Source organism: Oncorhynchus clarkii, chromosome 3 (assembly GCF_045791955.1).
Source record: "Oncorhynchus clarkii lewisi isolate Uvic-CL-2024 chromosome 3, UVic_Ocla_1.0, whole genome shotgun sequence".
Taxonomy (NCBI): Eukaryota; Metazoa; Chordata; class Actinopteri; order Salmoniformes; family Salmonidae; genus Oncorhynchus; species Oncorhynchus clarkii.
Genome location: NC_092149.1, coordinates 22,741,803 through 22,759,182, shown reverse-complemented (window position 1 = coordinate 22,759,182; position 17,380 = coordinate 22,741,803). Strand labels below are relative to the sequence as shown.

The window sequence follows — 17,380 nt, the reverse complement described above, 5'->3', positions numbered from 1 at the left end:
CCAACCGCCGTGTCTTTGTGAGACGCGTGTGGGTGAACAGATGATCTCTCCATGTGTTTTTCCCACCTTTAAGCATGGAGGAGGAGGTGTTATGGTGTGGGGCTGCTTTGCTGGTGACATTGTCTGTGATTTATTTAGAATTCAAGGCACACTTACCAGCAGGGCTACCACAGCATTCTGCAGCAATACGCCGTCCCACCTGGGATGGGCTTAGTGGGACTATCATTTGTTTTTCAACAGGACAATGACCCAACACACCTACAGGATGTGTAAGGGCTATTTGACCAAGAAGGAGAGTGATGGAGTGCTGCATCAGATGACCTGGCCTCCACAATCCACCGACTTTAACCAAATTGAGATGGTTTGGGATGGAAAAGCAGCCAATGTGGGAACTCCTTCAAGACTGTTGAAAAAGAATTCCAGGTGAATCTGGTTGAGGGAATGCCAAGCGTGTACATAGCTGTCATCAAGGCAAAGGGTGGCTATTTGAAGAATCTCAAATATAAAATATATTTTGATTTGTTTAAGACTTTTTTGGTTACTACCTGATTCCATATGTGTTATTTCCTAGTTATGATGTCTTCGCTATTATTATACAATGTAGAAAATAGTCAAATAAAGAAAAACCCTGGAATGAGTTGGTGTTCTACAACTTTTTGATGGGTAGTGTATTCCTGTCTGTGCTAGAAAAACAGTCCTGTAGCTTAGAATCTGCGTCATCTGACGACTACCGTATTGAGTGAGTCACTGGTACTTCCTGCTTTAGTTTTGCTTGTAAGCAGGAATCAGGAGGATAGAGTTATGGTCAGATTTGCCAAATGGAGGGCGAGGGAGAGCTTTGTATACGTCTCTGCGTGTTGATGCAAACCGCATGCAAACCTGCATGCAAACCGACAGACATTCAAAGATTCACACAGATACAACGATTCACAAAGATACATCACAAGCCAATGTATTTGAATAAGAAATAGTAATCATGTGTATGTACCATATGCATTTACATTCAGAGGTACAAGGTAAAAACAATTTACTCATTGTCAAATGTTGGATGAGAGGGTGGGTTTAGCATGGATAATAGCAGATCATTGCGGTCAGTCTGCTAGCGTTAGATGATAACAGCCTCTGGCAAATCTTCTGTCATGTAGTTTCTTCTACTCTGAGAATTCCCCATTCTGAACCTGCCTGTCTGGTTATGACACAATAACACCATGAGGAGAGAGACAGTGAGAGGGAGAGAGAGAAAAGGGATGGAGAAAGAGGGCAAGAGAAGGAGAGAAAGAAAGAGAGTTGGTAGGGTACAGAGAGGGTAACAGGTCCCTGGGGATAGTGTATTGTGGTAACCTTGAGGTTAGAGGCAGCATCAAAATGAAACCATGATGTCTCTGTCAAGAATATCTTTATCAATAATGTTTGTCCTAATCAATTCAGATGATACCCTCACTAAGTTCATAACAGCTAAATATTAGTCATAAAGAGTTCCACAGAAACTCAGCTTACACCATTCTCACACTTCGAACCCATCTCAATTCCGGTTAACTAACATTGGACAACTGCTACACCGAAACAGGATGTGGATGGAATTCTTCTCTTAGAATGCATAGTCACTGACACTCTGAGGAAATAATCGCCCGTGAGCAGGAAGAGTAAGCTTTAACTGGGAGTGTTTATACTTTACTATTCTATGCAGCAATTCTAATTTTGGATTGCTAATCAACTTGTTAGTGAGAAAAGGTGACAATGTGTTATGAATAGGGATAGTTTAGGTGTTTTTTTGTGTGGATCACAACAGTTAGAACAACAGTTAGAACAGCAAGGCAACATATGCAAGCTCTGTAGACCTGCTATCATGATGTGAACAAAAAATATGCTTCCACTGTCACACATAAAAATACAATAAACAACACAGTTTCCTTTGATGGGACCAATTCAGAGATGCGGTATAGTTCTCATTGTTGTTTTACAGTGGTTGTCTCCAGTCCTGTGACGTATGACACTCTCATGTAGACTCCTACCGGTTACTTCTCGTGATCACACTGAGGTTGAGTTAAGGGAAATGGCTGGGGGGTGGAACTGGATCAGCTGCATAGACAGCACCCACATACAGAAAGTGTCTGTAGGTGTGTGTGTATTTCATAGGAATTGAACAAGTTCTGACGAAACCATAATTGCTTTTGTGTAGAAGAATAGATAGGTGTCCTGTAGACAAAATCCACTAAATTCCGTCTGACAAGAGGCATTGTGTATCAGATCATTTTCCGTATTTATTCTTCATTATTTTACAGTCAAGTCAACTTTAACCCCTTATAGAAGATCCAGACAACAGCTCCAAGAGTAACACAGAGAGGATCTGTTAAGTCCAGCTTCACACACAGCCCTTTATGGTCCAATGGCATAAAGGAAACAGAACCACATTGGTGGCATGTTATGGTAATCACCTAAACTAAGGGATTCTGGACAGCATATCCCAGAAGTCCTTATAACCTCTGTATCAAAGCCAAAACGAAAACACAAAATGATTCCCAAATGGGGGATAAATAAATCAGCCTTAAACATAATAAAATACACATCATCCAATCGTACAAACATGAGAAATATTAGCATTAGCAATATGTAGCATTAAACTGTTTACAGTTGTTTTTTTGTGTGCAACACAACAGTTAGAACTACAGGGCAACATATGCAAGCTCTGTAGACCTGCTATCATGATGTGACTTTTTTTTTAAAATACAATAAACAACCGTTTCCTTTGATAGGACCAATTTTGAGATGCAGAGTCTGTCTTTCAACCTGTGGTAAACAGTGGTGTGAAGTGAAGTTGTCACTGTTGTTTTACAGTAGATGCCTCCAATCATGTATGACGCACTCAGGTAGACTCCTACTCGTTTCTTCTTGTGATCACACTGAGGTTGGCTTAGGTCAGCGTTTCCCAAACTCGGTCCTCGGGACCCCAAGGGGAATGCTAATTTTGTTTTTTGCCCTAACACTAAACAGCTGATTCAAACTATCAAAGATTGATGATTAGTTGATCATTTGAATCAGGGGTGGAACTGGATCAGCTGCATATACAGTGCCCACGTACAGAAAGTGTCAGGAGGTAAACGTGCCTTCACAAAGTATTCATACCCCTTGACTTATTCCACATTTGTATGTGTTACAGCTTGAATTCAAAATGGATAAAAGTATCTAATTTACATAAGTATTCACAACCCTGAGTCAATACATGTTAGAATCACCTGAGTTTTTTGGGGTAAGTCTCTGACAGCTTCAAACACCTGGATTATACAATATTTGCACATTATTCTTTTTAAATTATTCAAGCTCTGTCAAGTTGGTTGTTGATCATTGCTAGTCAGCTATTTTCAAGTCTTACCGTAGATTCCCAAGGCAATTTAAGTTAAAACTGTAACTGGGCCTCTCAGGAACATTCAATGTCGGTAAGCAACTCCAGTGTATATTTGGCCTTCTGTTTTAGGTTATTGTCCTGCTGAAAGGTGAATTTTTCTCCCAGTGTCTGTTGGAAAGCAGACTAAACCAGTTTTGTATCTAGGAATTTGCCTGTGCTTAGCTCTATTCTGTTTATTTTTATCAACAAAAAAACTCCCTAGTCATTGCCAATGACAAGCATGCCCATAACATGATGCAACCACAACCACCTTGAAAATATGAAGAGTGGTATTTAGTGATGTGTTGTGTTGGATGTGCCCCAAACATAACGCTTTGTATGAAGGGCAAAGTTAATTTCTTTGCCATTTTTGTTTTGTTTTACTTTAGTGCCTTATTGCAAACAGGATGCATGTTTTGGAATATGTGTATCCTGTACAAGCTTCCTTCTTTTCACTCTGTCATTTAGGTTAGTATTGTTGAGTAGCTACAAAGTTGTTGATCCTCAGTTTTCTCCTATAACAGCCATTAAACTTTGTAACTATTTTAAAGTCACCATTGGCTTGAGAGGTTCCTTCATCTCTGGCAACTTAGTTAGGAAGGATGTCTATATCTTTGTCGTGACTGGGTGTATTGATACACCACCCAAAGTGTAATTAATAACTTAATAATTTTACCCATCTACCAATAGGTGCTGTTCTTTGCAAGGCATTGGAAAACCTCATTGGTCTTTGAGGTTTCATCTGTGTTTGAAATACACTGCTAGACTGAGGGACCTTACAGATAATTGTACAGTTGAAGTCGGAAGTTTACATACACTTAGGTTGTAGTCATTAAAACTCGTTTTTCAACCACTCCACTAATTTCTTGTTAACAAACTATAGTTTTGGCAAGTCGGTTAGGACATCTACTTTGTGCATGACACAAGTAATTTTTCCAACAATTGTTTACAGACATTATTTCACGTATAATTCACTGAATCGCAATTCCAGTGGGTCAGAAGTTCACATACACTAAGTTGACTTTGCCTTGAAACAGCTTGGAAAATTCCAGAAAATGATGTCATGGCTTTAGAAGCTTCTGATAGACTAATTTACACCATTTGAGTCAATTGGAGGTGTACCTGTGTATGTATTTCAAGGCCTTACCTTCAAACTCAGTGCCTCTTTGCTTGACAACATGGGAAAATCAAAAGAAATCAGCCAAGACCTCAGAAAAAAAATAGTAGACCTCCACAAGTCTGGTTCATCCTTGAGAGTAATTTTCAAATGCCTGAAGGTACCACGTTCATCTGTACAAACATTAGTATGCAAGTATAAACACCATGGGATCACATAGCTGTCATACCGCTCAGGAAGGAGATGCGTTCTGTCTCCTATAGATGAACGTACTTTGGTGCGAAAAGTGAAAATCAATCCCAGAACAACAGCAAAGGACCTTGTGGAGATGCTGGAGGAAACAGGTACAAAAGTATCTATATGCACAGTAAAACAAGTCCTATATCGACATAACCTGAAAGGATGCTCAGCAAGGAAGAAGCCACTGCTCCAAAACTTCCATGAAAAAGCCAGACTACAGTTTGCAACTGCACATGGGGACAAAGATTGTAATTTTTGGAGAAATGTCCTCTGTTTGGTCATAATGACCATCGTTATGTTTGGAGGCTTGCAGGCCAAAGAACACAATCCCAACCGTGAAGCACGGGGGTGGCAGCATCATGTTGTGGGGGTGTTTTGCTGCAGGAGGGACTGGTGCGCTTCACAAAATAGATGGCATCATGAGGGAGTAACATTATGTGATATATTGAAGCAACATCTCAAGACATCAGTTAAATCTTGGTCGCAAATGGGTCTTCCAAATGGACAATGACCCCAAGCATACTTCCAAAGTTGTGACAAAATGGCTTAAGGACAACAAAGTCAAGGTATTAGAGTGGCCATCACAAAGCCCTGACCTCAATCCCATAGGAAATGTGTGGGCAGAACTGAAAAAGCGTGTGCGAGCGAGGCCTACAAACCTGACTCAGTTACACCAGCTCTGTCAGGAGGAATGGGCCAAATGTAAACTTCTGTCCCATTGGGAATGTGATGAAAGAAATAAAAGCTGAAATAAATAATTCTCTCTACTATTATTCTGACATTTCACATTCTTAAAATAAAGTGGTGATCTTAACTGACCTAAAACAGGGAATTTTTACTAGGATTAAATGTCAGCAATTGTGAAAAACTGAGTTTAAATGTATTTGGCTAAGGTGTATGTAAAACTTCTGACTTCAACTGTATGTGTGGGGTATAGATATACGGTAGTGATTAACAAATCCTGTTAAACACTAATATTTCACACAGAGTGAGCCCATGCTTGTGACTTAGGCAAAGTTTACTCCTGAACTTATTTAGGCTTGCCAGAACTAAAGGGGTTGAATAGTCAATGACTCAAGACATTTCAGATTTTCATTCTTAATTTGTAAACATTTCTAAAAACATAATTCCACTTAGACATTATGGGGCCAGTGACTCAAAATCTCAATTTAATCAATTTTTAATTCAGTATGTAACACATCAAGGGTTGTAAATACTTTCTGAAGGCACTGTATCTCCAGCAGTCACACATAGGACTAATGCCCCATGTAGCGTATGCACTGTTACCTCAAAGAAGCTCTGATAACAGGGCCAGGACCAGTCTTCTAAAATCAGCTGCAGTCAGTCACTAATAGTCCCCCGTGGGAACTGTAACAGGCTAGACAAGGTCTATTGTAAGGTTGTGTGTGTGTGTTTCATTCATAAGCATTGAACAGATAAGTTCCGTTAAAACCATAATCGAAGACAAAATCCCCAATATTCCAGCCGAAGAGGCCTTGTGTAACAGAATTGTATTTTATTTATTCTTCATTATTTTACAGTCAACATTAACCCTTCAAAAGAGAGCCAGACAACAGCTCCATGAGTAACACAGAGAGGAGCTGTTGAGTCCAGCTTCACACACAGCCCTCTGTGGTCCATTGGGTTAAAGTAAACAGAACCACAACGGCAGCATGATATGGTAACCACATAAACTAGAAGATTCTGGACAGAATACCACAGCAGTCCTTATAGCCTCGGTTTCAAAACCAAAACAATTCCCAAATGAGGGAGAACTAAATCAACCTAAAACAAAAATAATATCATCCAATCGTACAAACATGAGAAATACTAGAAAACTATACAATTTTTAATGTGCATGACAAAATGTAGCACTACAAACTGTTTCCATCTCACGTAAATATATCATTTCCAAGTCCTAGGATCAATTAATATGGTACTCAAAATGTATACAGCATCTACAATTTTCAAAAACATAACATGCCAAAAGTAAATAGCCAGGTTTCAGGAGTGATGAGTTTAAAACTAAAAGAAAAGTAGAATGCTGAAATACTGTGCTTGTAGTCACACAAAGGCTCAGCGGTTCAGTATAGCCAGGTCGGGTTCCCTCCACCAATCAAGAGTTCATATAAAAATGTTATTAAAAAAAATAAACAAATTTAAGAAGTTCTAAACAATCCATGTTCTGGAAGCCATTCTAAACAATCCATGTTCTGGAAGCCATTCTAAACAATCCATGTTCTGGAAGCCATTCTAAAACAATCCATGTTCTGGAAGCCATTCTAAAACAATCCATGTTCTGGAAGCCATTCTAAAACAATCCATGTTCTGGAAGCCATTCTAAACAATCCATGTTCTGGAAGCCATTCTAAACAAAACATGTTCTGGAAGCCATTCTAAACAATCCATGTTCTGGAAGCCATTCTAAACAAAACATGTTCTGGAAGCCATTCTAAACAAAACATGTTCTGGAAGCCATTCTAAACAAAACATTTTCTAGAAGCTGTTCTAAAAGGTGAGGGGAACCAGAGGAGACAAACACATGACCAACAGAAGATCAGAATAAAGCAGCAACAGGTAAGTGTGCAAAGACTCAACCATAAGTACAACACTACTGCATCTCAGTCAGAAAACACATTATACTGCAATTAATCCCCCCTTCCAATTAGTAGGAATTTCTTTCCCCTATATAATTTCTTACATGTATATATAATATACAAAGCACTAGAGTTCAACTGAGCATTTTCTATCAACGTCCAATAGTGTTAAGTCCAATGCAAAGTTAACCACCACCAATAAAACAAAGACTTCAGCAAAAACAAATAAGTCATGACATCATAACTCATGGTGAGATGAAAGAAAAAACAACTACAAAAGAACTCTGAGAGCCTGTGTTTTTATTCACCTGGAGATTGTTACAGACACTGCATCACACGACAGACGCTAGTCACTGAACCTAACCCGTCTGGTCACAGCAGTACTGCAGTACAGCAGTACTGTGGCTGGCAGGCGGCGCTTCAATAAGGAGCACTCACACAAGCAGAACACTCCTCAACGTTACCCTAACGTTGTGTCAATCCTACCGTAACATTGTTATAGATAAGCATAAGCCTGGCTAAACGCTTTGACTAATGCAGCAAGTTACATGCAGTGCTGCCCTACACAATGCATCTACATTACTGCGCTCAGTTCGATGCAACTGGTGTCCTGATGTTATTCTAACGTTAATATTGCAGCCAGGGCCAAGGAGTGGAGAGAAGATAATGACAGTTTTTGACCATCTTTCTCTCAAATGAGCAGAAAGACATTTCAACGGAATAAATAAGATTAGGAATCTCCAGGTCAACCATAGTCCATTTCAACATTGAAGAGAGACCCCAGAGAAATATGTGCAGTTGCTTTCCAACTTAAATAATATGTCACTGGGATACACACATTATCATCTTGACACAATGTACATCCTCCCAATGAAAACAGTAGGCTGTCAGTAGCCTACTGTTCTCTCAGCTCTGGTCAAAGGGTACAAGTGAGGAAATGAGCTGATACAGTCACTAAACCTCTTCAGGACACTAGTTTGGACTATCTGGTGAAATCCAGAGAATCTTCAGTCAAATGCTTCATGTGTTCATATCTTTTGTTTTATTTTTGAAGACTGAAGAGGTCATTTCACATTTAAAAAAGGAGATATGGAGGACGATTGAGACACCAGTGTCGTAATAATAATAATGTATTATAATAATATCACAGGAAATAATGATAAAATGAAAATGATAATGATAAAATAAAAACATTTTAGGGAGTAAGACAAAATATCAGCCAACTCTTTCTTTCATATTCATACAGCTGCAGGAAGTCTCAAACACTAAGAATGAGCTGTCCTAAGTCAGTCTTTCAGTCAGTCTCTCTCTCTCTCTCGTGCTCGCTCTTTCCAGATAGGGTGGCGTGGAGGAAGGTTTGGAGAGAGAGGTGGAGCAGGTGGGTCCAGTGAGAGAGGAGAGATGGGGTAGTGTCATCAGTTCAGGTCTAAAACAGCCCTATGGAGACTGGACTCTCTGGGGTGATAGTAGTAGATACTCAGAGGGGTGAAGGTCAAAGGTCAGGGTGTGGTTAGAGCTGGAAGCCCTCCATGGGCCCGTCTTGCTGCTGGAAGATAAACTGGCCCTGGTTCTGGTCCACCTGCGGGGCGATGCTAGCGTCCTCCTCCTCCACACCAAAGTAGTGCTCGATCAGGTCAAAAGCCTTCTGGTAGATCTCCTGATTCTCATGGCTCTGCAGGAACTCTATCTTGTCCAGACCTGCCGTGGACATTTTTACATTTAGCAGATGTTATTATTCAGAGCGACTTACAGTCAGTGCATTCAACGAAGGTAGGTATGACATCCACACAGTCATCACAAATACAACTTTCCTCAATAAAGCAGACATCAGCTAAAATCAGTGCTAGTAAGAAAAGCCAGTGGACACACACGCACACAAATTAATATCAGGCCTTAGTGACTCACATGACAATACTGAGTCATAATCACCAACTAATGGCTGTTTAAATTTGGCAGCATGTGTCCTTGCAACTTATTAGATAACTACAGAGTACACTATTCACTTCACAGCAACATATATACTGCCATCTAGTGGAACAGTGTGCATTCCACTGGCTAAGTGATTATCCATAGCCTAATGACATTTCTCCTTCTCCCTGAAGAGTGCAATCGTTCCCTCTCCCTCCTTACGTCAGTGCATTCCTTATAAATCCACGAGACATTTGCTATTTCAGGGAGAAGGTGGAGTAACATAATTGAGCGTACATCTAAGGGTTGATTCCTGTCCCATTCTCTTATGTTGTGTGTGTGTGTGTGTGTGTAAAAAACATACCATAGGCTTCCTCTATGAGGGCACAGTAAGGATTGATGCCAGTGCCGTTCTGCTTGGCCTCCTGCTCTCCCAGTCTCAGGATGTTCTCCAGGCCGTTCAGTGACACCTGCACTATCTTACTGTCCATCACTGTCAGCAGGTCACACATGGGCTTGATGGTGTTCAGACTAACCAGGTACCTACAGGGACAGCAAGACAGTGTTAGATTGATATTTATTCATATTTGTTAATTTGGTTTAGCAGAGATACAGGTCTACTACACTGGGACACAACTTTTGCCGAGCATGAAACTACTCCCATTAATTTCATGAATTCTTGGCGTAAGCAGCGAGTCTCCAAAATGATGCTCCGGTTCTATTTAATAATTTGATGCGCGTTATTACCTGATCTGCTCAGGAGTGCCCCCAGAGGTAGCGTTGGTTATAGCCCACGCTGCTTCCTTCCTGGTGCGGAACTCTGCCTTCTGAAGAATCTCTATCAGCACTGGGAAGATGTTGGCATCTATCACCGTCTGACCAAGATAGAGAGATAGAACAGTGAGATGACATTATACACACACACACAAATAGGTTGTTGTCAATAAAACATCAATAAGGTGCAGAGTGTTCAGAGTGTCAAGGAGACCCCCAGCTCCTCTAAAACCATTGACAACTACATGCCGTTTTCATGCCGTTTAAAATATCTTAACCTCATGAAGAGCATAGTCAGAACTACACAGTTCAGATTATTCCACATTTAGCTCTCAGAGTTAAACAAGTAACCATGCTTGTCATGATAAGTAAACATCAATTGGTCATGTAATTTCAGATACTTGAGGGTAACCTCCCGATATCTCTCAATATAGGCCACCATTAAGAGGATGATATTACAACCAAATAGTTAACATTTATTTAACAATCCATTGAAAACAGCATGTAGTTGTCAATGGTTTTAGCAGAGCTCGCAGTCTACTTGCCCCCCAGCAGGTAAATTGAACACACTGCACCTTGTTGTGACATTTTAGCAATAATGACCTACAGTGTATAAAATATTATGAACACCTGCTCTTTCCATAACAGACTGACCAGGTGAAAGCTATGATCCCTTATTGATGTTACTAGTTAAATCCACTTCAAATCAGTGTAGATGTAGGGGAGGAGACAGGTTAAAGATGGATTTTTAAGCCTTGAGCCCTGGATTGAGCATAGGTGCCATTCAGAGGGTGAATGGGCAAGACAAAAGAAGTTCCTTTGAACAGGGTATGGTAGTAGGTGCCAGGCACACCGGTGTGTGTCAACAACTGCAACACTGCTGGGTTTTTCACACTGAACAGTTTCCTGTGTGTATCAAGGATGGTCCAATACCCAAAGGAGATCCAGATAACTTGACACAATCGTGTGAAGCAATGGAGTCAACATGGGCCAGCATCCCTGTGGAACGCTTTCGACACCATGTAGCGTGCATGCCCTGACGAATTACAGCTGTTCTGAGGGCAAAAAGGGGTGCAACTCAAAATTAGGAAGGTGTTTAATATTTTGTACACTCAGTGATAAAATCCTTCAGACAACTACTTAAAACAACATGCTAGAGGTCAACCGATTCTGATTTTTCAACGCCGATACCGATTATTGGAGGACCAAAAAAGGCGATATTTTTTTTTAAATCGTCCGATTAATCGGTATTTGTAATATTGACAATTACAACAATACTGAATGAACACTTTAACTTAATATAATACATCAATAAAATCAATTTAGCCTTAAGTAAAAAATGAAACATGTTCAATTTGGTTTAAATAATGCAAAAACAAAGTGTTGGAGAAGAAAGTAAAAGTGCAATATGTGCTATGTAAGAAAGCTAACGTTTCAGTTCCTTGCTCAGAACATGAGAACATATGAAAGCTGGTGGTTCCTTTCAACATGAGTCTTCAATATTCCCAGGTAAGAAGTTTTAGGTTGTAGTTATTATAGGAATTATAGGACTATTTCCCTCTATACCGTTTGTATTTCATTAACCTTTGACTATTAGATGTTCTTATAGGCACTTTAGCATTGCCAGTGTAACAATATAGCTTCCGTCCCTCTCCTCGCTCCTCCCTGGGCAGGGAACCAGCAACACAATAGCCACCATCGAAGCAGCGTTACCCATGCAGAGCAAGGGGAACAACTACTAGAAGGCTCAGAGCGAGTGATGTTTGAAACGCTATTAGCGCGCGCTAACTAGCTAGCCCTTTCACTTCGGTTACACCAGCCTCATCTCGGGAGTTGATAGGCTTGAAGTCATAAACAGCGCAATGCACAACGAAGAGCTGCTGGTAAAACGCACGAAAGTGCTGTTTGAATTAATGTTTACGCGCCTGCTTCTGCCTACCACCGCTCAGTCAGATACTTAGATACTTGTATGCTCAGTCAGATTATATGCAACGCAGGACACGCTAGATAATATCTAGTAATATCATCAACCATGTGTATTTAACTAGTGATTATGATTGATTGTTTTTTTATAAGATAAGTTTAATGCTAGCTAGCAATTTACCTTGGCTTACTGCATTCGCGTAACAGGCAGTCAGTCTCCTTGTGGAGTGCAACGAGAGAGAGGCAGGTCATTATTGCATTGGACTAGTTAACTGTAAGGTTGCAAAATTGGTTCCCCAAGCTGACAAGGTGAAAATCTGTCGTTAACCCACCGTTCCTACGCCGTCATTGAAAATAAGAATGTGTTCTTAACTGACTTGACTAGTTAAATAAAAGGTATAAAAATAAAATACTTATTTTTTTATTAAATCGGCGTCCAAAAATACAGATTTCCGATTGTTATGAAAACTTGAAATCGGCCCTAATTAAATCGGCCATTCCGATTAAATCGGTCGACCTCTACAACGTGCTACCATCAAGCACAGGTACACACACACACACACACACCTGGATCTGTGCTCTGTTTCCAGCTGTAATGTTAGACACAGTCCAGCAGGCCTCCTTCTTGATGGACTCCTTGGGACTACTGAGCAGGTGTAATAGGCATGGCAATGCCGAGCAGTTCAGAATCACCTGGAACAATCCACACACAGTGAAGATTACACACCAGTCCACACACACACAGCTAGGACCATGTGAAGGATCAAAACTCCACACACATCAGGGTGAAGAGAGACAAAGCCATTGGGAGGTAGCAAGAAAATACCTGAGTCTGAATGTCATCGCCTGTCACTATGTTTCCCACAGCACGCAGCGCGGGAGAGACCACCTTATAGTCACTGTGCCTGGGAAAGACCAAAAACACCACAGTCAGTGTGCACCAACATCTACATTTCTTGTGTGTGTGTGTCTAGTAGTACTTACATGAGTAGCTCCACCAGTCTGCGGCAGACCCCAGAGTCGATGACGGTCTGTATCTTGTCATTGGGTCCGTCAGACAGGTAAGAGAGGGCCCAGCAGGCATCAGCCAACACATCTGGGTCACTACTGAACAGCAGCCTGGACAGCACACTCAGACAGGGAGACACCTGGGGGAGGAGGAGAGAGAGAAAGCAAAGAAGAAAAGAGCAAGGGGGAGGAAGAAAGACAGAAAGAGGGATAATGGTGAAAGGAGAACATTAAGTTTTGCTAAGAGAATGGCTTTGAGAGAAATTAGTCAAAATCCCAGAGTGGTTTGTGCATTTGACAGGAGAGATCTGTTGGACTGTTAGAACTGTCCTCTGATTGGGCAATGTGGGAATAGACCCCATTACCTTGGTGAAGTCAGGGGGGGGGTTCTTCCCTCTACACAGGTTAGACAGAGCCCATACAGCATTCCTAGTTGTGGTGAGACGGTTGGATTTAGCCAGCAGCCTGAGGGGGGAAAGAACAGTTCTCAGTACACCTTGTTTCTCTGACCGCAATTAAACTGTTAAACCTGACTAATCTGATTATACAATGTATTAGGTAATGGTATGAAACTCTACTTCTCCTTGTTAAAACGACATGGGCCTACAGACTGATAAAACCAAGCTCGCACACACACATACTGTTGTAGGGAGGGCAGGATGCCACAGTTGAGAACGTAGTCTCTGCACTCTGCGTTGTCCCCGGCGATGTTCCCCAGGGCCCACACGGCCTGAAATACACCAATCACTCGTCACCTCTAAACCAGCAGCCATGCATATTGCCATTCCGTAACATTGCAGCTATATTGCATGCAGCTAGGAGCCATAGTATACAGTGCTGCAGCTAGGCTATATTTCCACACAAACATCAGCACCATATAGAGCTGGGCTTGGAGGGCCATACCATATACTGCTACATAACCGCACAACTAAGACCATATCGGGCTGGGATTGCTTAGTATTTGGCTATGTAAAAACCCATGAAAGGGGAGTGAATAAGAGATAACTTCAGGGAGAAGGGTAGAGAATCAGAATGCAGTCATAGCATTTATATTTAGGGAATGCAAAAATAGCTGGTTTACTATTCAGATAGGATCTTCTTAGCAGGACAAATCCCATGACATCTTATTCCCACTCCTGCTAGACATCGATGTGACCCATGTGCTAGTGTCCAATCATGCTACAACTCTTCCCCAGGGCTTCAGCCCCCCCCCCCCAGGCTGTTCAGTCACCTGCTCCTGGACGTCCTCGTAGTCCGAGTTGAGCAGCTCGATGAAGATGGGCACGGCTCCCATCTCAATAACCACCTTGGTGTGCAGGAAGGTCCCAGAGGCAATGTTGGTCAGGGCCCAGGCTGCCTCAAACTGTGTCACACACACACATTTCACACCACGGTCACATGGGGAGCATAGTACAAGCCCTCATAGACAGATACACAGGCTGAAGAGTTACGATTGACTGAGTGTCATAAAGGGGCAGAGGAAAGTTCACTAGCTACGTCTTTTGACAGGGAGCAATACAATGCAGATGTCATGCAGACTGACTAATGCCAACAGGATGTGATATAATATTACAGAATCTGACTTAAGTTCATATATTCCAACAGCTTTCTGTTAGTGTCATTTTGTGTAGTGAATACATTTGTTGATTTCTAACACACCAAACCAAGAATTCCCAGCACATCCAACTAACGGACAGACAGAGACCCAGCCACCTGACCAACCTGAAGAGTGCAGTTCTCACTCCTCTTGAGAAACTCCACAAACTTATTGACGACCCCTGGGGTGAGAATGACCTCATCGATGGGAGGGTTGGGCTCTGATAAGGAGAGAGAAGAGAGCATGACAATGACATCACACTACTAGCTTAAAAACATCATGGTTCATGGCTGAAAACGTGTGATGCTAAAACAATCCAATACGGTGTTGAGGGAATAGCATCAGGTCCAACAAAGGCATTACTTGCAGACATTTGGCACAAACAATCCATCTTTGTTGTTGAGAAAACATACTATACAAGACCAAACTATGTCCCGTCCCAAACGGAACCCTATTCCCTATATAGTGGGTCCTGGTCAAAAGTAGTGCACTAAATAGGGAATTGGGTCCCAATGGAGACATCTCCTAAATAATACAGGTGGCATGAGCCCTGCATTGGGGTGTTATGAATTGCATGATTCACACAAACCTTTGGAGAGTAACTTCCTGAATTTCTGTGTGGCGATCAGCTGCTGGTCTGGATCCTCAGAGAAGATCATCTGGATCATGTCTGGAGTTATGACACCTTCCTACACACACAAGTCAACATACATAAAGACGTGAATGACTTACAAAACCATGTACTCTGACACTATACACACAATGCAGAGGAAGCGATGTAGTGCTACACGTGACCGGTTTATCACATAAAGTGCACTTAAGTCTAATGACGGTCTAATGACCCTCATCTAGTTTTAAATCACAGATTGATTTGAAAACCAAAAACTCTTGTCTTTTTTGGATACTGGAGAGTAAAGACTTAACTAACCATGGGTTTCAGAATCTTCTGTTTCCCCAAAAATTATTTGTACTTATTTTATGGAGTAATGGCATTGTCTTTCAACAGGTAACTAGTCCTTCGGTGCAGAGTGTAGACCATGAGAGCAAGACAATGGGACAATTGGAGTAATGGTCACTTACACCTGAGACTGGTGCAGTGGAGCTGATGTCGGGGTCCTGGACAGGGCATTCCAACATGGACTCGTCGCCCGAGGGCACACACACATTCCTCCTCTTGAACAGCTGGGGGAAGAGGGAGAGGTAAGTGGTAGTAGGACACTGACTCACTACAACCCAAACAAACCAAAGACAACTATAACAGGTCAATAAAAAAATGACTCATATCTGGAGAAGATTTACCATTCAAAAGGCATTTACATGGTCAAATTGGATGAGAATAGGGTTGTCTCCACAGAATGGAGAGTAGCTGATTCAGTGGTCCAGGCGTAAGAACTAGAAGCACCCTACCTGCTCTTCTCTCTTCTGTTTGCGGAGTTGGATCCCCTCCTCCTCTCTCCTCCGGCGCATCTCCTGTGGGTTCAGTGCTTTGTTCTTGTAACTCTTCATTCGGTCATTCCCTGGGCTTGCCATCTCGTCTGGGGAAATAAGGATAAACATAACGTTATACTGAATGATCAAATATACAAACTTGTGAATTCACCACAGCCAAAACCAGCCAAACTTAACTGACTAGCTAGCTAATGTTGTTGTTAACATAGGCGCTAATGGAAAATCAAATAAATTAAAAATCACTCTCGATGTGAATTTGGATTTGTTGGCCAAAAGGGGATTTGAACACAAACCCTGCCATGTGCGAAAACAGCAGTTGGGGTGACAGTTTGACAGCTGATGAAGAAGACTGGTGATCAAAGTAACAATACCAAATGTTTCTCGCTCGCTGTCATCAGCTGTTAGTAATCTTTGTGTTAGCTAGTGAGTCAAAGAATGCCATTCCTGGCTCGCTAGATAAAGATGACAAGCACAACAGCTAGCTATGAGCTAGATAATGAATGTTAGCTAACATTAACCACGGTCTTGCTGACAGCGTCACATTGACATTGCTTGTTGTATTTTCTGGGGGAATCAGTGGTCTTCCAGGCTGGATATCTCCAATCGCAAGAAACCGGGTTCCTCTCTAGCTAGTAGTACAGTACGGCCTAGTACAGTGGTTCCAAACCAGCGGTACTACCTAGTAGGACCCCTGGCCTAGGGAGGGGTACCTGGCCTATCCACAGGCGGTACTTGAGAAGGCTCACGTACCGTGGCTTACTGGTAAAATGCACATGAGGGGGTACTTCAGGGGTACTCCGGGCAGAGCAAAATTCAGTTGGTGGTACAATAACCCACAAAGGTTGGGAGCCACTGGCCTAGCACACAGCAACTAGTAGTAGCAAGCTGGCTACCTAGCTAATACATTATTCGTGTTAATTAAATTACATGGTGTTCAAAAACCTTCTATCGTATTCGTATGGTTAGCAAAAAAAAATACTTAAATCAACTGTAAAACCAATTATAATAGGCAATGGTAGCTAAAACTGCCATTAGACCCAAATCACAGCTTTTTAAGATTGAGCTTGCTAATAACACAGCTAGCGTTAGCAAGCTAGATAGCTCCCTACATCGCTAGCTAGCTAACTAGCTCCTTCACACCCCTCTCCGGTCTCTCTTGTTTAGCAACCATCGTCATGCCAAGTTGCCAGATAATTCGTGATAAATAAAGAAAACAACAATAAAAAGGTTGTGACGATTGTATTGATCTTACCCATTTAAGATGAATAATGTCAAGAAACGCCTAGGTGTAGCTAGGTATTATTATTTCCTTCACGCAAACTCCCGAGTCCAGCTGAGAGCAATATGGCGTCTTGTATCGCTTAAAATTTCCCAGTAACCCTCCT

The 17,380-nt window shown here is 41.7% G+C and overlaps 1 protein-coding gene across 2 annotated transcripts; it reads right to left on the bottom strand.

The window, feature by feature from the left end:
• Positions 1-6,218: 6,218 nt before the first annotated feature.
• LOC139390940 (importin subunit alpha-6-like) lies at positions 6,219-17,380 on the bottom strand. 2 transcript variants are annotated; one of them, XM_071138373.1, is made up of 14 exons: positions 17,248-17,380; positions 15,954-16,081; positions 15,627-15,728; positions 15,136-15,235; positions 14,672-14,766; positions 14,181-14,312; positions 13,591-13,679; positions 13,315-13,414; positions 12,926-13,089; positions 12,768-12,846; positions 12,509-12,634; positions 9,992-10,119; positions 9,609-9,787; positions 6,219-9,034 (listed from the first exon to the last, which is right to left on the bottom strand). In XM_071138373.1, the coding sequence occupies exons 1-14, from the start codon at positions 17,249-17,251 to the stop codon at positions 8,847-8,849; spliced, it is 1,614 nt and encodes a 537-aa protein (XP_070994474.1). In that variant the 5' UTR covers positions 17,252-17,380; the 3' UTR covers positions 6,219-8,846. The 2 variants fall into 2 exon arrangements, with proteins under 2 accessions (XP_070994474.1, XP_070994463.1); XM_071138362.1 differs by lacking the exon at positions 17,248-17,380 and having other exon boundaries at positions 15,954-16,103.

Coding starts and splice junctions, on each gene's coding strand:
- LOC139390940 (XM_071138362.1), bottom strand. CDS start 16,103: ATGTTTATCCTTATTTCCCCAGACGAGATGGCAAGCCCAGGGAATGAC. Junction 15,236..15,626: donor CCACTGCACCAGTCTCAGGT/GTAAGTGACCAT, acceptor TTGTGTGTGTAG/GAAGGTGTCATAACTCCAGA. Junction 12,847..12,925: donor AGACTGGTGGAGCTACTCAT/GTAAGTACTACT, acceptor GGTCTTTCCCAG/GCACAGTGACTATAAGGTGG.